The sequence below is a fragment of the Alligator mississippiensis genome, chromosome 2 (genome assembly GCF_030867095.1).
Source record: "Alligator mississippiensis isolate rAllMis1 chromosome 2, rAllMis1, whole genome shotgun sequence".
Classification (NCBI taxonomy): domain Eukaryota; kingdom Metazoa; phylum Chordata; order Crocodylia; family Alligatoridae; genus Alligator; species Alligator mississippiensis.
Genome location: NC_081825.1, coordinates 193,698,650 through 193,722,008, shown reverse-complemented (window position 1 = coordinate 193,722,008; position 23,359 = coordinate 193,698,650). Strand labels below are relative to the sequence as shown.

The following is a 23,359-nucleotide window of genomic DNA, read 5'->3' as shown; positions in this document are numbered from 1 at the left end:
AGAATGTGCAACAGAAATCCATAAGTCACCAACTAAAATAAGCATGCTGAATATGGGATTTTGTGCCCTTACAGATATGAAGGCAATAAACATATACCGTAAACAGTTACAATTTAAGTCTCTTATTGTTCATTTATTGCTGTATTAGAACTGAGGCACAATGCACTGTATATGCTGACTTGATGATATTGGGGTTGTTTCTTTACCACATGGTCTGTAACCTTATTGTTCAGGCCACGTTTCTTTCCAGCATTAATGCATTTGTTAGTCCCAGAAGGCTTAAACTACAGATGTTTAACATCCTGCTTATGGACAGATCATCTGGAATATGAACTGAGAAATCTATACTACTTATTAGTATACGTTATGAGTGTAACGGAGATTTAATAGTCTGTTCAAACTAGATTAGTGAAACTGTAATTATAAAAATGTATCTTCGTAACAGATACATGTGAAGATTAAAAAATGAAATCAAAACATGTTTTTGACCAAAATATGATTTTTATCAGAAAAATTTGTGACCAATTAATGTTGTTTACATAATAGTGTATGTAACATTAATTACAGCTTTCAAAATGTTAACTGCAAACCTTTTTTGTGAACACAGACTTAGCAGCATGGTGGAAATCTGAGTTGTTTTAAGGGCTGATCTACAATGCATTGAAAGGGATCATAAATCAAGTCGAGGGTCCAAAAGACAAATAAGGGCATCAGCAGTGAAAAAGATTGAGTAATCCTAACCCCAAAATCCAATCATTTCTAAAGTAAGTGGGGAGAACGCTGGTCAACTAGACCTTTGTTGGTATCCCCAAAAATGTAATCTCCAAGCTAAAGAATGGCAGCTGGCAGAACAGCTGGTGAATAGGATTAATGTCAGAAGAAAGAAATAAAACTCAACATATGTCCAAGCCTGCGGTGCTGGGACTGAGCATGATTGTACCCCGACGGATACCATGTGTACAGCTGGAAAGTGCCACTGTGCCATGCTTCTATACCCCACAAGGTCATTTCTAAGAAGTACAGCTAATATCTAAACAGCAAATTGAACTTTTCCTAGAGAACTGAGATTAAAAAAAGGAACAAACAAGCTTAATACTGCAAATATTTTGAACTGTTTAACCCACTCTGACTGGTTTGTTACAATACTATATCAACCAAAAAAGACAGATTAGCATTAAAGCTAACAGATTGCACTAATTTTAAATATATTTTTAAAACTGTTTAAACCTTTTAATCTCATCTCATTCAGATGAAATTATGTTACAGCAAACATATTTCCACCTTTCATTTAAGGTTCAAACCAGGACCAGAAAACCCCAGTTCATTAATATGGAAGATATTTTCTTTCAAATTATAAACATTTCAGTGATAACATATTTCTATATCTCATATACAATTTGCATAGTTAAAATTTGCCTAATAAATTCTGCAAAGGCAAAATGCTTTTTTACACTAGCATTATCCAATATATATTTTTAAATATGTAAATTATTTAAAATAGGGGAGTTTGCATCTTTAACCCATGTTTCAGCATGCTTTTTTAATTTTAATAACACTGACTATAAGGCTTGTAGATATTTAAATTACTTACATTGAAGAACAGAAAATATATAAAAATATTTCTGACTGAAGAGAAAGGCCCTGGATTTTTTCAAAGCTTGAGAAAAACAAATTCATGCAAGTATTTTTTTTCTAAGAAAGAACCTGAATCTGCTCCCAGTGAAGTTGATGGCAATCTCCTATAGACTGCAAATGTGTTATATCAGATTCTAAATAGTAACTGCAACTGCATTCAATGAGAAAGATGACAAAATGTTACATAACAGGTTTTGTTCAGTGCATACGGTAAAGGCTGTTTCAAATTTAACTTATGTTTATAGGAAACTCATTTTCTAAGCATACAAAACAATTTAGGTACACTTGTTTTGTATGCCATGATTTCAGCCTTTCCATCTCTTAAACCTGGAAGCAACAAAATGCAAAGATTATCAAAAATATCGTAATCACACCTGAAGCAGTTGTCCTGGCATTCGCTGCAGCATTCTTTGTCAGCAATTCATCAAGAAACATGCAGTAGAGCAATATCCAATATATTCTTACTGTGTGGGAGCATGCAGTGCTGCCTCAAAATGGAACATCCAACTGGGACTCCATCTGGCAGCTGCAAGATGGCAACAGGTAACTGGAAATAATGTTTTACTATTCAAATATAATTCTCTATACTAAGGATGACAAGCATGTTTGTTGGCAGTCAGAGATTAGGGTCATGAAATGGCAGCCAATCACAACATCCTAATCAGTTTGGAAATAGAGGTAGTTTAAGCTTGCAAAGGAGTTCTTGTTCTTGTTTTAATGATAGAAGGCCCTTGCAGTAACACGTCTACCAGCACCACAAAAACTGCTAAGATGGGTCAAATTCTGTTTCCATTTACATTACTTTAGCTCCAAAGAAGATCCATTGTCTGTAACTTCTGCTTTTAAGATAGTCAAACTAAGAGCAGAATCTGTAAAGTTTCTAACTTTCACAATCTCATCACTGATTTAGAAAATATAAACTTGGTTTCAAATTATTGTGGCAGAGAAGATACAGGGACATATCTGAAGCAAAACAAGCAACATTCCATTAAACAAATTTTATTCTAGTGAAATTCCACCCATATTAATCTTTAGGAAGTTACACTGGCATACAACTGGTATAATGGTGTAAAGAATTAGGCTCTTCCAATGCAAATGTAATCATCTTAATAAAGTTACTTTGTAATTTGTGTTTATTTATTTAAAGCATGACCATATTTCATCTTTCATACTCATTTGGAAATATTCCTTCTTCCTAATGGTCCATGGTCTTGTTCAAATGAGGCTGTAGATGATTAGCCAGGCTACCTAATAGGAAAATGGAATATATTCTTCTCTTTCATTTAGCTTTCGTCATGGAAGTGAAGGGGGGCCGGGGGGGAGAAGTTGGGAATCTCTACTGTAGACTTGCCAACCATGCAGATCAAAGGAATGGTCTTTTCTTCTTCTTCTTCTATTTTCTTTTTTGAGACATGATTTTATGCAAAATTGCTACCCACTTCTACAGGGTAATATAATTTGACCAAGCACTACTAAAGAGTTGAAGCTTTTGCTTTTCCTGCAACAAATGTTGAATGTCATTTTAATCCTATGACTGGTTACTGTAGCAGGAAAAAAAGAGGTGAAAAGTTTAACTTATTCAAGACAGTCCTGCATTTCTTACTCAGGCAAAACTTCCACTAAATCATTTTGAGCTCTTCCTGAATAAAGAGGGCTGTATTGGGTCCTACCTGTCTAAACAGGACAGTATTTTTATATACCATATTTTTTAATAATTTTATGCTATTTCATTCTATTTTATCCCTGTATTACTTCATATCTAAAATGGGACTCAACAGCAGCATTAGTCTCATATCATTATGTACTGACAAAAATGTTTTTGTTTGTACTCACAGAGAATGGAAAGAAAACTACATTGCTTATTAATATCTACTGAATTGTTTAAGAGGATTTTTAAGATACAAGTTAAAAGAATTTCATAATTTCAATTTCTCCTTTTCATTTAATAGTAGACATTCATTAGGACCCACACACTGTAATAAATTATAATAATTTCAAACAAGAATTAAATTACTAGGTACCTACTGAAAGAGCCATTTTTTCTTAGGTACCCTGTAATCTAACTGTCAGATTTAAAATCTATTCCCAATCAACTCTTCACAACATTCACATTTATTCATCTATGTTAAATTAATAAAAGGTGTGAATAATACTGACAAAATTGATCATTATTGTTCATGTAGATTTAGAAAATTATAAGGTAATCTAAAATGTAAAAGGAATTGAGGGAAACTATTAAGGTTCTTATAAATAAATTCATCCTATGCTATATTTTTTAACTCAAGAAAGAAACTTCGACAAGACTTATTTAAATTGACTACAGAAGCTACTTGATAAATTGTACATTTTAGAATATAACCTACTTTCCTTTTTTATTTAAAAAAAACCTATTAAAAGTTGACAATGGCTACTATGCAAGATGAGACTTCATCTAAAATATGGAAAAGTAATGTTGAAACACCACCAAACACCAGGTTGAATACAGCCTGATCCTGGGAGGTCCTGAGCACCTCCTGAGAGGTGCTCAGCATGTTCTAGTCCCACTGCACTAAAGTCAATAGGAATTGAGGTCATTCCAAATCTCCAAGGATCAGGATTTTACTAGAATTTGAAAAACAAAAAGTACCTCTTTCTCCATGTATATAAGCGTGAGAAAGAGACACATTTTTCATAGGATTAAAGACAACACAATCATCTTGCCTTATGCATAGATTTATTACCAGTTTACCTATCAAGAGTAACCACTACATATTTTTGCATCCCTACACAAAACCTAACACAATCTCTACAGTAAGCTATCTTGTCCTTTGCACATTTGCCATAATTCCTACCATCTAACCTTGTTGACCCTTCTCCCCCATAACTGGGATCCCTGCAGATAAAGCAAAGCATGTCAACATCTGTTCCCATTCACACCGATTTTAATTTACAAAAAGAGCTTTGCTATTTTCAGAACAAGCTCCAGAGCACAATGACAGATTTAGGGCCTTTAATGGGGTTGCATTTCTAGTGTCAGCATTTCATACTCACTACAACTATATTCTAAGGGATTGCATCATGGGTTATAACCAGGGGGTAGCAGCCACATTAAAGATGTTTTCCTCACTATAGCCCTGTTTTTCAATAACAAAGGTTTAATGTTATTTCATGAACCTAAGGTGGCCTCTTGACCAAAAATCAGTGGTTCCAGAGCACTGGTATGATTTCCTTCATTCTACCAATTGCAGGTATGTGTATTCCTTCTATGAACACACACCTTTCCATTTGCTACCCTTTAATATTTAAGGATGGGATTTTCAAGAGAGCTTACTGTTAGCTTCACCCGATTGCTATAGAGGATCCCTCCCACTGACTTTAATGAGAGCAGTTAGACCAAAGCTGAGTGATTTAAAAAATGCCACCCTAAGTTTCTCCCACCGCTTTGCCGTCTACCAATTGTTGCAATAACTAAAACACCATTTTCTAAATATATTCCTTGGAATATATTTGCAGACTTTCTCCTCCCAGCAAAGTCAATGAGATTGCTCATCCTTACCGCAAGCTTGTGAAGTACAAAGACCAGAAATAGCAGGAGAGTTTCAGTGTCACACATAATCCAAGCACGATTGTTTCACAGTAGTTCAAAATAAAGTTTTCTGCCACTTTGAGAGGGTTTTTTTGTTCTTTTTTAAAGATATACAGTATGTAGAACAACTTGGAAAAACAATGCACAAGTTGTGTTGTAATCACATAACAGCTAAGACACGAGCAGCTGAGCAGAAGGAAGATGGGCAATGGAATGCCATACAGTAATCAGCACTGTTGACTAATCAGAATTTGAGACACTAGAAGGTAATAAGGGTATTATAAAGAATGGCTTATTGAAGGAGCAGCTGTTTATGTGTAGCTCACTGTTTAAATGAGTTCCACTAGATTGCCATGGTATGTTTTGGTGAAAACGTTTCACTCTTTTAAAAATGATCTTAAGAACAGGAACAGCAAGCGCTGAGTAAACGGCAAGTATTTGGATACCAGAACACCAAGTACAGTTACAGAAGCAGTTATCTGAGTGTTTGAAACCTTTAAAATGGCATAAATTTAGTGGTCCTGTAACTTACAAAAGAATATTCATTACTTGGGGAAAGCCTAAATGTCATCTTTGTTAGCCTCCCCTCCACCACCGAGTGTTGTTGCCATGGGCACAAGAGCTGAGGTGGCTATGAAGGGTAATAGAGACAAGGATCTGAGGAAAAACCAAGGGAAAGTATAACTCAAAACAACTATTGAGCCATTTTAGGGGTTCTGTATTTGTACCACCAGCCAATAAACACAATAAACAAAATGTACTTAATTTAAAAAATAAGGGATTTTAACATCCCTCAGCACAAACATGCTAACAACAACAACAAAATGCAACAAGCTCAAATAGGAAAATCTAATTAAATAATGTTAAAACATCAAAAACCAAAAACAATATTGAAAAATCACAACACTGAAAACAGACAACTCACCATAATTCTCAGACAATAACCATCTTGTTCGAATCTATTTGTCATACAGTTGTTCAACAGATTTATTTTTTTTTGAGTGGGGGTTGGTTTTTTTCAGGAAACCAACTTCTGGTTTTGTTTCCAAAAACATCTACGAACTGTTTGGAGCATGAAGGAGACTGAGTAATACTACTGAAAAGTTATCATAATACATTATTTAAAATATTCTACTTTGGACAGCAAGGGCATAGTAATATTTAAAAGCAGTCAGCAAGCAGTGGAAACTCTGATATCTTTTGTAACAGTTCACATGTCAAACTGGCAAAGTGCCCACAGTGTACGGCAGAAAAATCTATTTAATGTCTGCCCCACAAGGCGACATGAGGCTTGATTGGCAGAAAGCAGAGAGTGGCTTTTGATCATGTGTCCTAACAAGCAGTTCCAGCTCCTGTCTCTTCGGCTGAACGGCTCCACATTACCTATTCAAACAGAAGTGACAGGCCACTGCACTACTCTTTGGCTCTAGTCTCACACAGTGGGAGCTATGCTGGAGACAGAGCCACTGATTAAATATATCACTTTTTCAAGACAAGCAGGTTGTCTGAATCAAAGTTGGACAGAATAGACTCAACATTATTAAAAGAGGATATAAAACTGGAGTTGAGTGATGTTAGGCCAGTTTGTACAGCCTCAGGGATTCACAGACTGACAAGGGGAATAAGGAACAGCAGAACTCATAAAGCAAGGTCAGAAATTAGCTGTGACACCTTGGCCATTTTCCCATCACTTCAGGGCCACTGTGTTTCAAATCCTGTAGTCCCTTTTTGGCCTTTTTTAAATGATTTATTAAGGGGGGGAGGGGGGAGTGGAAAAAGCATGACTAAGGTAGGTTACAAATTGCAGTCTTAATAGAAATGAAACATTGTATCCACTCTGCAGCATAATAATACAGGGTTATCTTATTAGGTGGGTTCTTTCTGTATTCTCATCAGTGAGTGAGTGATACACACATAATGTGAATTACAAAGATGCTATCAACATTTTCAATGCCAGCATAGTAGTCATAGATATTGCTACACACGTCGAGAAACGTGGAGGGGGGAGGTAGAGGGGATTAAATAGAAATGTTTATTAAATCACCTTTTCTGTTCACTAATCATTTGATTTGATTTTTGAAGTTGCATATCTAGCCACAATTAGTTGTATGTTTTGATATTTAGACAAAGCTACACAGTGAATAAAATAGCTTATTTAGATGTTATACCATAGAAACAATAGATACACTAAAACATGCAGAAACAAATCTTCCAAGCGAATTATTAATTACCTGGCTAATTAAAGATATATCAAAACCTATTAATAAAGCTGCAACAAACAAATTTACACAAACAAAAACAGAAGCAGTTCACAGAGAAAAGTGAGAATCAAAAACAAAGACAGCTTCTTAGAATAAAGTAGCAAGTTAAGACATTAGGTCTTAACCACCCTTTCTGATCCATTCAAAATTTTCCATAAAATACTAAAATAATGGTGCAAATTGTATAAGAATCCTGGCAGAGTTGTTCCTGGGGTAACTCTATTCAAGTAACAGAGTCATTCCAGGGATGAATTTGGCACTGTTTATATATATATTTCACTGTTGCAAGTTCTTTTGACATTTTATCAAACCTCTGCCCTTTGTGTTAGTTTTTGTTTCACTGTAAATATTTAATGGCAACCTGCTTGTTACATATTTGAGATATGACAGGTAGTGTTAATGCCTGTACTAAGAGTCAGAGATACTGTAAATATCAGACACGGGCAAATTCAAAGACAGAGGGCCAAATTCTGCCTTGTTTTGCACCAATGCACCCTAAACAAATACAAATACTGGTTGTAAATGAGAGTAATTCAGCCTAAATATTTTCTGTGATACTACTAGGAACCTGTACATAAATGGATAAGTTCTCAGTAACATTTTGGCATTACAGGGTCTCCAACTTGTCATGGTCATAAATGCTACTTTGTGTAATATACTCAATTTGCTTTCACATGTTTAATCAGGCAAAATGCAAAACACGAATACACCTTCACATTCCTTATGGGTTAAGTGAAGATAAAGTTCACGGCTCAGAAAGTAATGGCAGTCACATCAAATTAGTTGAGAATCCCATGCAAACAAAGCAGGTGATTGAAAAATGTAATGTGATAGCAATGAGTTATAACAAAGAGCAAATCTTAATTCTTTTTTCTCCAAAGCATAAGTAAAATAATGAATTTTAAAAAATGAAAAAGAAAGTAAATAATTGCTTAGATATAGGGCACTATGCCCAGAAATATGTGGATAACTAACCAGTATAACTAAAAATATATTATGATTAATAAAAAACAACAGTTATTTAATATATTCCAGAACGTTATGCTGTAGAACAGCACATTTTGGCATGACTTTGCATGATTGGCAGTTTATACTAAGGAGCAGCTCAAGACTGGAATAGTATAGGTGTTTTTGGTCAGGACTGAGATATATTAACAGACTTCTCTGGGGTTGTTTACAGTGTGTATGCCTATCCTACTGTACCTGAAGAGGGCTATAATGCTCACCTTTCTATAAAACCGCCACCTTCACTTTGAAAAGCCACCACTTCACAATGTTATTGAAGGAATATAAAAAAGGGAGGATTCTGATAATACAAGTCTATTAACTGTCGTTTGATTTTGGTTATGTTTTGGAACTCAACATGCCAATGAGCATATAAGGAAAATGCCTGATTACATACAAAGATTTAAAAGATTCATCACAATCCAAGCATGCTTATGCAGCACAGAAAAAATTAGCTCAGAGTACTGGATTTTTTTTTTTCTAATTTTTATGTTGTGTTCATTAGTAATACACTGGCAGATCAAAATACACACGCAGGGCAAAGTCTGAAATACAGATTAGTGGAGCTCATTCAGGACTTGCTCCTGATCTTACTGAAGTCAATGACAAAACCCCATTGATTTTAGGAGTAATAGGTCAGGTCTACATTGCACCATTAAGGGCCGTAATAAGATGAATAAATAGACACACTGAGTCCAAGCAAACTCCACTGAAGTAAACTGAGTGAGGTGTGTTTATTCTCAGGCTGAATCTGACTAATATACTCAGAAGAAGAACATTACTGTTAATGAACTGAGCTGGATTCTATTATAATAAACTAAATCTTTCCTCATGAAAGAGGTGTATTCTAAAACCACATTTCTCCCTCCCCCCTGTAGCATTGTGACATTACATATTTCAACTAAAATTCTCCTTGTTTCTCCTCCTGAATCTTACACAATCTTCAAAGATGTTTTAGTGCTATTAAAAACCACCTTTGTAAAATTATAAAAAAAGAATTAGTTAATTAATTTTATCCAAAGCTTAATTGCTTTTAATAATATACAAAAGTGTATTATTCAGCTGATATTGAATGGATTTGGTTTCCTTAATGTAAAATTTGTTTGGGGTTAATTAGCACGGCTGAGGACTAATCTTAATCATTTTATGTTGTTTACACTGGAGGCAGTTTTCCATGATCCTGCCAGCCAGCATCGCTCACAGAGGAAGTGGCATCTTGTAGTTTCAGACTAAAACACAGAGGTGAGAGCAGCTGCTCTCTCTGCTCGCTAAGCTACGCAGCCTAAATATATAGCTGCCTCCTTCAGCCAAGTAGCAAATGCCTCTGTATTTCACGTAGCAATATAAAGTTGTCAAAATTATTTTTTAAGGAATGATAAGGTATCTAAACCAAATATTGTACAGGAAATAGGGAATATATCAACATTTAAAATGTATACAGCACTGAGCATTTTTACTGTCTTTTTTTAAGAAAAGCAGACCTAATTAGTTGCATCTCTAAAGTGCGTACCTAGCATTTTTATTATGTATTATAACATTTTGCTTAGAGCTGACATTTTTATTCTGACAAGCACTGTCTGGAGAGCTCTCAATAAATAATACATTTACAATTTTCAGTAAATAAGCAGTGGACACAAATCGTTATCCTTACTTACAGCTGCCCCTCTCTAATAGTGCTTTTACAAGTAAGGTGACTATTCAGTCTAATGCAATACTCTCAGTGCTGGAAAGATATTTTCATTCATTATCACGGTCACAAGCACTTAAAGCACTTTTAGGCCCTGTTGCAAAACAGCAGGAATGGCAGAGCAAATAGGACTAACTAAAACTAAAGTTCATCACCAAAGAAACCTGAGGTTGTTCACCTAAACAACTTGAAAATGTACTTGCATAAGGGTTGATATAAACTCTGCTGAAGTCCTAGAAAGGACAAAAATATGTTTTTCTTCAGAGATCTTCATATTAAAGATTATCAAAACCCCTTTATAATACAATTATGAAACAGTCCATGGTATTAATTTCCTAAATCAAAACCTGACTATAGTGTGCACTGATCATAACATTGTTTGCTTTACAGTACATTAGAAACTGCAATGAAGTTTGAATGTAGTTATCTACTGCCGATTCCACACAACTGAAGCAGCTTTGCATATTTTTATGTCTGTTAATAATGTCCTTAGCCACGGAGACTGATTTTCTTTCATTTGCACCCACTTATAGTGAACTTGTCCTTTCTAATTTTTAAAAAGGAAGAGTTAAATGTATTTTCTTATTTGCTCTGCTGCTTATGATATACCAGAAGGCAGATCACATATGGTATGTCTTAATACCATATATTATATGGTATGACAGAAACTAGGCGAGTGTGCTATAGTAAATCACATATGAAATAGTACTTGATAGAAAAGCTGGTATATTTTATCGTACAGTCAAAATTGTGCAATTATATCTGCCTAAGGATGGCATCAGCCTAAAGAGGTTTAGTGGGGCTCCAGACACAGGATGTTGAATCTGGAGGAATCGGGATTGAGTCTGGGAGGTAGATTCACTGGGGAGGCACAGTTTTGAAGAGCCAGGAGATGCAGGTATTTAGTGGTTTCAGACTTGACTCAGCTTAATTTATACCTGTCTACAGGGCTGTATATAGATTAAGATCAAGACTAACATAAAAAAAGCCATGAATCCTAGTAAAAAGTAGTTTAATCCTTGCATGTGTTAAGCTCTGGGTAAATATAGCTGAGGTAAGGAGCTAAAATGGTGAAGGTGAACACATCACAACAAATCCTCAAAAATTTAGCAAAGTTAAAAGAGGTGGCCCAATCTGCAACATTCAAATCTGAATTTCAAATTCTCACGTGGCCCAATGATTGAAAGTGTTCAGAGCCAGGCACTGCACTTAGGCCCATCTCTGTTAGTTGGCAACAAGCAGGAAAAGAGCAGCCCTAAAGAAGTTCAAAGGGAGCAAATTCCAACTAGAAGGCGTTCTGAATTGGAACACAGAACCGTTAGCAAAATGGGGAATGGATTGCCCAGGTAATCAAATGTGGAAATCATGGCTCAGCGGCCATCTAATAGTGACCAAAGTCTTCTGAGAGCTCCTCGGGGGCCTATATAAAATGATTTGATGGTCTCAGTGCAGCTCCCAGCAGTGAGCTATAGCATAACATTTACTGTACCACTGACAGTTACTGGCATCCTTCTTAGTATTCCTGGATAACAGCTAAGTAGTAAAAAGCAACAGAAACTAAAAGTACCTCTTCACTTTTCAGAATATCTCAGAGCACAGTGAAAAAGCCTGAACTGCCCCAGTCTGAGCTGTACCAGTTCTGTGAACAAAGAAAACTAGAAAGAATGTTTTCTGACAGCTATCAGCAGAAGAGAGACTCTGAAGAATACTGAGGAATTACTGCTGATTCTAACCCATATGAGACCTAATGGCATGCACTTATGTGCTCAGCTAGTACTAGAATGCGTACAAGAACCAGGAGAAAAACCATAAGATGGACAGACACGCAAGGTAAACAGAAGGTGGATGGCTGACATGATACACCAGACATTCATAAAAAAGGTGAGATATAGTTTGGTTATGGAGATGGTTGCTCTGAAGTATTTTGAGTAAGTATACAGAAAACAAAGAAAAGAGTCAACGTTGCATCAATCATCTTTTATGCATTCCCAAGGATGCAAAAGAAAAGGGAAAATACCAGAAGAGAAACTGCTCTGGATCTATTTCCTATTAATATAGAGCTAACTAAGGTAATTGACTGCTTTGTTCTAATTTCACACAATTACTTGAATTCAACTCTTGTAAGACGTATTCAACAGAACATAACTATACATCAAGAAATTAAGATTAAGAAAGTATAATATCCACATGCAAGGGACAAGTCTGGAGATTTGTCTAAACACTGTAAGAAGAAAGTAGTATTGCTCCAAAAAGTAAAAACAAAAAGGAATGGAAAGGAGTGGTCATAAGAGGAGGTCTAACCGGTACAAAAATGGACTAGAGAGAGCGCCAAGTTAAGGCATGCTGCTAAGAGGTAAGCCATGTAGAAACCCCAAATGTAAATCACAGGAAAAGTATGTTCTGTCCCTTTCCCCAGCATCTGTGTGGGCTACTTAGATTATGAGCTGGATGCATACAAGCATTACATTTAGATCATTCTAACCAGGCTTAGGGACATATAAATGGCCAGGAGTGCAAGCGCTGACAGGGCTTAGGTTGTCCTAAAAATGGCATTCTTGATCTAAAGTTACTTCTTGTCAGACAAGAACTAACTTTAGAACACTTGCATGGGTCCCAGGCTGGGTAAGCTCAGCCACTCTTCACAGCCCCATGGCTGTGCTGTTTTTACACTCCTGCCCCCCAGCCACAACCAGCATACTTCTAGATCAGGCAGCATCCCCTCCCACCCTCTCCCCATGGACCCACTACCTGCCCAATCCCACTAGCCACCTTTCTGCCCCTGACTTACTCACCTCTGGTTGCCCATGTGAACACGTGCATGTGGCGAAACCTGACTCAGGTTTAGGAGGCTCAAAGTGAGTCACCTAACCTAAGCAGGGTCTTCTGAACACTTTGTACCCTAAGGAGGTACAGTTCCTAGCACAACAGGACCTATTCTTAATTGATCCTTAGGCTCTATCAGAATATAAAACAACAAAAAATAGAAACTTCTACAAATCCAGCACATTTGATAAAAAAGAATACTAAAAGGAAAAAGGCTCATTTCTTAGAAGAGAGTCCAAATCAGCTGTGACTATATGAGAGCTGAGTGACAGAAGTGTTTTCTTCAGATGATCTTTTACAGAAAAAAAATTAATAGGCTGTTGATACACTGTCAGTAAATAAAGGAAAATCTTGACAGTCCAGCTTTTGTTAAATGGCAGGTTATAGTGAACGTATAGCATCCGTGTGTGGATTCAAGGAAATTTTCTAACAAATTTTGGTCCTGGTCATGAACCACTAATGACAGTGGGAATGGTGCCACTGTTGTCAATAGCCTCTTGATATGCTATCACCAGTTATTTTTGAAAATTCATGGAGAAGGGAGCAGGTATTGTATGGCAGATGTTAAAAAGTATTTGAAGGAAACTGAGCCATGAAATTATAAGCCTCCAGAAGAAGAACCATCCTCTGTAATGGGTACAGTGCCTGGTATAGCAGAACCCCCAGTAGCTGGCTGGGGCTGGTAGGAGCCACTATCTACAAAAAAGCAATATAATAAATTCCTGGCCCTTATTTCAAACTACAGTAAAATTACAGGAAAAAAATCTATTCAAATAGAAAAATATCTTTAGTCACTCAGAAAATCATGGGACCCATAAGAAGAAAGAGCAGGGAATTTTAAATGTCAAATGATTTAATACAGGCATTAACTATGCCTTATTCAGTGGAAACTTTGAGGTGGGAATGTGGAGGAGACAGAATGTAATTGCCCAACCGGAATTCAAGCTAGACAACAGTCTTGAGAAATGTTCAGGAGCATTTTTAATGCCTTTAAGTAGCCAGGAACTCAATTCTGTGTTTGATCCAAAAAGATGAAAATATCCTCCATCATAATGGCCTCTATCATTACACTGGAATAACACTTCAGTATTAACACAGGAAAATGAATACCACCAATTCAGTCATTGGAAATCTCCAAAAACAAATGGAGTAAGATACTGTATTTACTCAAATCTGGGATGGAAGTTTTTTTCCCCAAGCAACACAGGGAAGGGAACCATTATCATGGATTGAAGAACTGGCCAAGGCAGGTGCCAGCTCAGCTCTGGCTTCAGCCCTGAGCTTGAAGCCTTCCCCAGGCCAGGGTGGCTCATGTGCAGGGGACAGGACTCACTGCCAGGGGAGTGTGAGGGAGACCTCACAGTGGGGATGGAGGAGGAGTGCAGGGGAGACTCCCCCCATATAGCTTGGGAGGAGACCATTCAGTCTGCCCCCTACCAGTGCCAGTTCCTCATGGCTTGCCTCCCTCCCCCAGCTTACATTCTGCTCCAGCTCCAGCCCCTTCAGTCCTTATCTGGCCAGGCCCACAGCTGCCACCACTATTTCTGCCTGGCCAGGCAGGGCTGGGGCCAAGCCAGGGCCACCACTGCTGCCTGCCTTAGAGTCAAAGCAAAACAGAGCAGCGGGAGGTAAATGGGGGGGAGGCATGGTGCAGGGAGTGGGGGTACAGGCAACCAGGGAGAGCAGAAAGTTGGGAGCAGGATGTGGAGGACAAGCACAGACATGGGGGAACGAAAGGGGCAGGTGCTATGGGTCAGACACACGGGTGGGGACAAAAGGCACAGGGGCAGATGGCAGCGGGCATGTGGCAGGGGCAGGCAGCAGGAGGGCAGAAACAGAAATGGGGCAGGACATAGGCAGCAATGGGGCAACATGGCAGGGGCAAGTGACAAAGGGCAGGCAAGGAGGGCAAAGGACAGAGGGTCATGGAGGTCTGGCTCCTCACCTCCTACCACTGCTTTCCCCACCACGGTTGGCAGGGTGGGGGGCAAATTTAACACAACCTTCCACTAATTAGATCCTACACATGTAAAATTATAACATTTCTAATTTTCCATGTATAGAATGAATTATTGGGGGGATCATCTTAAATTCAAAGTTGTCTTGGATTTGGGTAAATATAGCACTTGTCCACATGCATTTGGAAGCTGTGAAAAATAATTACTGATGAAAAATGTTTGGGGAAACCAAGACAATAAGCCTAGAAATTTAAGGACAAAACCAAACAAAGGAGTATTTCCACTAAGAGTGGGGACAGGTATTACATTCCTGGCGGAAGAAACGTCAATATGCTAGAAACTATGTAAAGAGGAAGCAGTTCAAAACAAGACTTTGAAGGCTGTGGGAATGGCTCTCAAGAAACACGACGGAAGCCCTGTTCCTTGAAACTGAACTGAACAAGCCATCATGGCTATCCTTTCGGATCAATCCTTTATTAAGCTGTGGAAAGATGAACACAGGGTAAAACTGAAACTCGTCTGTCACTCTACATGGTATACTGTAGAGAGAGATTTTGCAAATCAAGCTTATGCTTAAACCTACAATTAAAATGTAACACCAAAATTTTAGTAATAGACCCCAGTGTATGCACAAATGTGTTTGTGTAATTTCCAATGGGAAGTATGCTCATACTTTGCACTATTACGTATGACTTTTTGTTTCGTTTTATTCTGTTTTTATCTGTTTTGTAGGAGGCTTTGAATTTTTACCAGCGAATGAAGGCTCATGGGATAGAGTTAAAAAACATAAAGCATGTTGCAGATTATGATCTTCTATGTTTATAAACTCACTATTGTGAGTGTGTGTGTAAACAAACAAGTATATTAAATACAAATGCTTCATTTGTATTTATGTAGACATATGTATAAGTCTATGTTACACATGCACATGCACAGTGACAGAGTGATCCAACAGGCACATTTGGCAGATCATGAATGGGAATGCATATACCACTGTTTATACAGAGGTATTTCTGCATGCAATTTAAAAACTCTGTTTTTAGCATGCTCAACTGTAGTCTTCAGTGAGGAAGCAAATGTGGGAAGCAGTTTATAAAAAGCTTGCGTTAGAATCTTGAACTGAACTTTGTTGAAAAATGATACAGTAGCAGAATCAAGGTCAAAAGTGAAGTAGGAATACAGGATCTGAGTAATGAGGGCTTAGCACTTAGCAGAAATGACATGTCCAGTCCCATGTTCGGGAGTGCCAGCTGACCTGCCATCCTAGCTTTCCATATCTATAGAGCTGTGCTGGCATGAGCTCTAAAGGAAGGAAATCTGCTCCCCCAGCTACAGACAAGATGTGTATGACTAATTATTGCCTGTACAGGCTTAGGATGTGGTACAGTAGAATGGCTGGCTGGAATACAGTCCTCAGCCTAGCAACTACATAGATGATGAAATGCAAATATATATTAAATGAGGAATACAATATTCAGGAGGAACCTTCTCTCACTGAAGAGGAACAACGTGAGTTTGAACACTTACTGAACATGCACGCTCTTCTTTTGAGCACTGCAAAGAAAATCAATAGTTGATTTCACTGGAAGTGACTTTAAAAGGAAAAGGCCAATAAAAAGCCGCTTCCCAAACACATTTCCTTGTGCAGAAAAAATAAGAAGAATGAGACTAGTGAAATTACCAAAAATGGCTTAATTTTTTGTGTTGCTCAGTAAAACTAGATATCTGACCTTTTTTGGAAATTTGTTAGCAAAATCTTCATGTAGCCCTCAATTAATTTAATTATAAACAATCAAAAATATCCTTTTATTTTTACATTTAAATTTGTTCATGTTCATGTTTTCATTTCTAAATCATTACAAATTAAGACACTGGGATGTCTTAACACAAATGCTGGATTGGGAAATCAAAACATATTATTCAGTGTTGCTGGAACTACATGTAACTCTAGAAACTGACCCAAGTACATTTAGTCCCATATGAAGCATTTATATATGTGGTATAATACACAGGGCATGATATTGGGTGAAGCACTATTATTAAAGAGAGATTAAAACAGCTGTACATTATGCTGAAGCACTCACTCTTTCCTTTACAAACAGACGGTCCTGGATTACAAGCAGCACTTGACCATTTAAATCACTACAACAACCAGATTTAACCAGCTGGGCCATATTCTCTTAGGCAATGCCTGTTGACCTCCTCAGTCGCAGCTGCTCAAATGAAATTCTCATTAGACAACTTATTTTCGGAAGCCAAAGGACTCTGATTAAATATATTTATTTAGCCATGATAAAGTCTTTAAATGTGTATTCATTTTCTCACAATTACCAGTTGTGGTAGAGACCAGATATCCTGTATGACTGACACACACACACTATATATCTATCTATATCTACATATAGATAGATATTGATATAGCTAGATCTATCTATATCTATCTATATAGATTGTGTGTGTGTATCTATATATCTATATCTATCTATCTAGAGATATAGATACACACATACACACGCTATAAAGTATGAAGTGATCACAGTAGTGGTTCTCACTAACCCTAGCTCATATCCCACTGAGGGACCAAACATTTAGTCAAGTACTCCTAGGAGGAAGTACTTGTTTAATGGCTTCAGCCAGGGGATTTAAAAAGAAGGAGCTCTTTATTCTGTTCCCAACTGTGAAACTGACTTGCTCTATGTCCTTGTCCTAAGTCATCCAAAGCCACCAGTCCACAGATTGTGGGATTAGGAAAGAGGCCCTCATACCTAACTTTCTTTCCCTGTGAAGAAATACTATTCATCCACCTCAAGGGAATGATGCGAACTTCATTTGTTCTGAAGTGTTTTTAGAATCACATACATAAAGTGCCATAGAATCTACATAGGAATGAGCAACAGAAAAAAAAAGTCTATTCTGCATAAACATAATTACATTATACTAGCTATTCTTTATAGTAATTAGTAATTGATGGACTGTGGCTTTTGAATTTTCTGGAGCAGAAGACCTTTTCTGTTTAAGGCTATGAGCCTTACAAAGGCCACTCTGGCAGCCTTGGCTGTATGCTGTTTCAGAATAACTCTCTGAATTCTAAACAAGTCTATTTTGAGGGTTTCTTGCTGAAAAATGAAGCTGTTAGCCCATCTATACTAAGGCTCTTGGTAGGGTGGGTTAATAGAAAGAGACTTTTCCAAATCAAAACCTTTTCTCTCACTTAGGCACCTATTTGTAGAACTGACTCAGTACCAGCATGAGATCCACCTCATCCACTGGTAGGTCCTAGCACATATTAAATGGGGCTTTTTTTCAGTGAATGCATATGTGGAAAGATACAGATGTATGGCATGGGTAGCCTATTTGACTTTCTTTGTCTTTTAGGTAAACTTTTGAGTGCTACATTGAGCGTTCTGCTACATCATATTCACAGATAGTCCAACCTGCCACAGAAAGTACACTGATATTTTCACTGAGCAGCTGCATGGCAGGAGTCATCAATGCGGGATCATGCATTAGATACTATTGCACCTTATTGCTGGTACAGGGGAAGCTCCCACAGTTGGGAACCCCCTATGTTGATGGGACTCCACCTGCAGGGTCACCCCATGCATCCTGCAGCTGGGAGACCATAGAATCATAGAAAGTGAGGGTTGGGAGAGACCTCAGGAGGTCTTTCTAGTTCAACCCCTGCTCAAAGCAGGACCATCCCCAACTAGATCATTCCAGCCAAAGCTTTGTCTAGCTGGGTTTTGAAAACCCCCACGGATGGAGCTTCCATCACCTCTCTGGGTAACCTGTTCCAGGGTTTTACTACCCTCCTAGTAAGAAAATTCTTCCTAATATCTAACCTAAACTTATCTTTCTGCAACTTCAGACTTGCTCCTTGTTCTGTCATCTGTCATCACTGAGAACAGTCTAGCTCCATCCTCTTTCAAATCCTTCTTCAGGTAGTTGAAGACTGCTATTAAGTCTCCTCTCAGTCTCCTCTTCTCTAGACTAAATAAGCCCAGTTCCCTCAGTCTTTCCTCAAGAGTCATGTCCCCCAGCCCCCTCACCATTTTTATCATTCTCTGCTGGACTCTCTCCAATTTCTCCACATCCTTTTTGTAGTGGGGGGCCAAAAACTGAACACACTCCTCTAGATGTGGCTTCATCAGTGCTGAACAGAGAGGAATAATTACTTTCCTTGAACTACTGACAACAAACCTACCAGTGCAGCCCAGTATGGCATTAGCCTTCTTGACAACTAGGACATGCTGCTGACTCATAGTCAGCTTATTGTCCACTGTAATCCCCAGGTCCTTTTCTGCAAAGCTGCTGCCCAGCCAGTCAGCTCCCAGCCTGTACTGGTGCATGGGATTGTTCTGCCCTAAGTGCAGGACTTCACTTGTCCTTGTTGAACCTCATGAGATTCGTTTTGGCGCAATCCTCCAATTTGTCTAGGTCACTCCAAATCCTATCCCTACCCTCCAGGGTATCTACTACTCCCCCCAGCTTGGTGGCACCTACAACTTGCTGAGGGTGCACTCTATACTATCTTCCAGGTAACTGATGAAGACACTGAACAAAACCAACTCCCAGACCAACCCCTGGGGGACTCCACTTGATACCAGCTGCCAACTAGACATCTAGCCATTGATTACTACTCTCTAAACCCAATGCTCCAGTCAGTTTTCTATCCACCTTACAATCTATTCCCCCAGCCCAATACCACACAGCTGCCAAGACCCACAGTCCCACAGCTACAGACTCTGAGTCCCAGCAGCCGTGGGGCAGTGCTGGGACCCAGTATTCATCAGCTCCAGGACACTCAACCCTGGCAGCTGTGGAGTGCTGCTGCAATCTCCCAGCCCCAGGTGTATGTAGGGTGCCTTGCAGCTGCAGTCTCCCAGCCATGGGGTCACTGCCTACATGTGCAAATTAAAGCTGGATAGAAACCAGCTATAAAGTTATTACACATTTTTTAGCATTAACTTTATAGCTAGTTGTATCTTTTAAAAAATAGTTAATTTTCACATGTAGCCACTTTAAATTTATTGTGCAATACCAGGTAATTGTGTAATAATTATAAGGTGTACAGGGGGCCTTACTTTTCTATAGTTACTGACTGGAAAACTCAGTGCAAACTGATGCCAAATAATTATTCCTTGTAAAAGGCAAGCAGTCATTTTCTACTGAAGAAGCTGAATAATGTAAAAATAATTTTACATGAAGATACGGTCAGCCACATCTGCATGAATAAAAAGGCTTTAAAATAAGCAGCTTTCTAATATAATCTGTTTTACAAAAGTCAAGTTTTTATAAATCACGCAAACACTCTTCTTCATTTGGTGAGAATATATAACATGGAGGACTCTTAAATTCAGTAAAGAGTGGTTTCTTTCTTGTGTAAGTATCTCTCTTAAATCTAATCAACTCCAGCATATACTAATAAAGAAGGACAGAAAAGATACCCAAATAGCACAACAAGAAGCCAAGGAGTGCTTAAACCATCTTAGTGAAATATTATCTTTAAACTTTTTGATGTACATTTCTATTAACACTTCAATGTACTCTTGGAAAAGTTTTAGCTGTGGTGTCACTATGATCAACAGCAACTTGTAAACTCCAGCAGCAGGCATAAGCCAAGAAGCATGGATTAGCATGTAGTGCTGAATGACTGTTATCTGACTGTAAAAAATAACTTTGCCAAAGTAAAATTTAAAATAGTTCCCTCTTCTAGCCATCAAATCTAAGAAAGTGATTTTTAAAAGAATGATCTTTTCAGCTGAAAACAGACAGATGGTTCTCAAAAATCTGGGACGTTCTTTCTCTGGAGATGCTTCACCATCTTAGGAAAGGACACCTAGAGAACACATTTAACTATGTGCCTGGCATTTAAAAATTATGCCAAGAAATATGAAAATCTTCATAAATCTACCTATTTCCCTCTATATATTTTCACTGTATTCAAATACAGTGTATTAGTATCAATCTTAATGAAATTTTGTTTTACTACATGAACACAAGGCATTCCACAATGTAACTTTTAAAACAGGTGAGGCAAATGCTCATGTCCTGGGGCATGTCCTGACAAACACACACATGCAGGGGCATGCATTTCCCATGGGACAAATAGCAGCAGCACATATTTGTGCCATTGCTATTTGTCCCAGGGCATGCCCCTGCCTGAGCACTCCGGGGCACATCAAATTAACCTGGGTTGGGCAGGGGAGTCTTGGACCATTACCTGTGCTGGCTCCAGCAGCCCTACCTAGGTCTTGAGGGCTTCTTTTGACACTGGGATATCCTGGTGTAAAAAAAACCCCACCACACTGAAAATTAGCAGCACGGTGAATGGATGAATGTGCACCACATGCAGTTTGAGGTGCCACAAATGTATTTGAGCAAGAGGAAGGGGAAAATAAACCTTTCCCAACCCCAAGTGGCAACCAGCAAAGACCAGAAACAGGAAACATGACCAGTATAGCATAGGCATAGCTAATCTTAGATCATCCCTGACCAGTGCTTATCTAACTTCTAGAACACCTCCAGATGATACAGATCAACTTCCCTAGGCAGTCTATACCACCGTCTCACTGTTCAAACTGTGAAGAAGTTTTTCCTGATATCTAGTCCTGATAAACCTATTTTACTGCAACTTCAATCTATTTGTCCACATCCTACTCACTGTGGGAAGAGAGAAAAGGGGTTCCATGTCCTCTCTTAAGTGCGTTTTCTGCAGGATGAACATACCTATTCCCTTCAACCTCTCCCTAAATAGCCCTTAACCAAGAAATGCCTCAAAAGAGAGATAGATCAGGGAGAAAGGAAGAAATGGAAGTTGCCATGAATAATTTTGATTCATTTTCCCTGATTGTTATTGGAAGGGGCAAGGCTATCACACCACAGAGTACAATAAGAACTAAAACATGTAAAGACTTAAGAATACACATATCTGAGAGGTTTTACTGGAAGCTGTGCCTATGGCTTCTATACCTAATTCTTCTAAGCATGCTGCTGTACTGTACCTAGTACAGGAGCCTCTGGTTCTCTGGAAGCCTGACTCCAATGAAACCAAATTGCTAGAATATTTTTTTGCCAGGACCCTCCCTAAGTAGAAATCCCATGACAAGGTAGCAACAGAGAGAAGCCTAAAATATAAAGAACTGTGGAATCCTGACTAGGGCCTGGAACAATATGCTATAAGCATCTGCCCATCTGAACTCCTGTCCTCTCTCTGGCCTTTCCCTGCCCTGCAACTTCCATAATACATGCTGTGGTGCCAGTGGTCTCAGGGACTGGGAGGCTGCTGAGGCTGAAATGGGAAGATATATGGGTAAAAGATCACTCGTATATGCAGATCTAGAGAGATGTGCTTACCCTCCCATTTTATTTGGTCTTTATTCAGGCAAAGCTCTCACTGAAGTCAGTGATGATCTGCCTAAATAAGGACTGAAGATAAACTGATTTACAGCCTCAAGATCTGTCCCCATTTTTATCTTCCTTTCTGACACATGTAACAACATATGAACATATTGTAACCGCAACCATATATCTTGAATAAAGTCGGAACTAAGTTAGAATAGTTGACTCCCTTCCCAGCTTCAGAGATTAGCATCAATGAGCTGAAAACCCATTAGAATTAGTAAGATAAATTACACTGACTTCTGTTGGTTAAAATAAGCAATTCTCTCTCAAAAGCAACACTGAACTATATCCTGTATCACATAAGACCAGGTAAACCAAAGTCATTGCTTTGACTTGTAGATGCCACCAAAAATTCAACAAAGCTTTAGAAAGCAGAGTTATCCAAACAAGGCTAGTGGATCTCAAACTGTCATTGCCATGGTAACCTATCATTAACTTTTTCCTAGTCATTGCCAGTTATACACATCTCTGGCTTTTGTTATTCAACACATTCTTTAAGGAATAGAAACTGTAGAGAAAAAAATAAATAAATTGCAATAATCTTAGCCCATACATACCCTCCTGTTCAGTTCGGGTCATTTCCTCTAGTTTCTTCTGTTTCAGTGTGTCCACCACATCAGCAAGGCTTCCTTTGCGGCGTTCTGGCGTTCCAAAATTAACACTGGTCATTAGCTCACTGCGGTCACGACCTCCTTCGTCGGGCTTGTGTGGTGAGGTAGAGGTATTTCGGAAGGAATATAGGGAACATAACTTATTACTCTCTGACTCCTGCAAGGAAACAACATAGTGTGAAAACATAGGCTATTCTTTTATTTTAGGATGTTCTTTATAAAAGATAGTTGAAAGTATTTTAATATTATAACAAAGTGCTTTCAACAGCAGATTAAAAACTCCGTCCTTAAATGTCATGCTAACTGATGGTCCTAGTACTCATAAACCCAGTCAAGACCCTTTGTTTCCAGAGTAAAGCCAAAATTAAAGTAGGCATAATCTCAAAAAAGGCTAGAATGACTCCATTTTG

General features: G+C 38.3%; 1 protein-coding gene across 14 annotated transcripts in view; it reads right to left on the bottom strand.

Annotated features, from left to right (window-relative positions):
* The window catches only part of SOX6 (SRY-box transcription factor 6), a 532,213-nt gene that overhangs the window by 297,672 nt on the left and 211,182 nt on the right, over window positions 1-23,359 (bottom strand). For all 14 annotated transcript variants that reach the window (XM_059722632.1, XM_059722633.1, XM_059722642.1 and 11 more), the window contains one exon: window positions 22,896-23,106. In XM_059722632.1, the coding sequence (XP_059578615.1) occupies window positions 22,896-23,106 (211 nt within the window). The remainder of the gene's footprint in view (window positions 1-22,895; window positions 23,107-23,359) is intronic.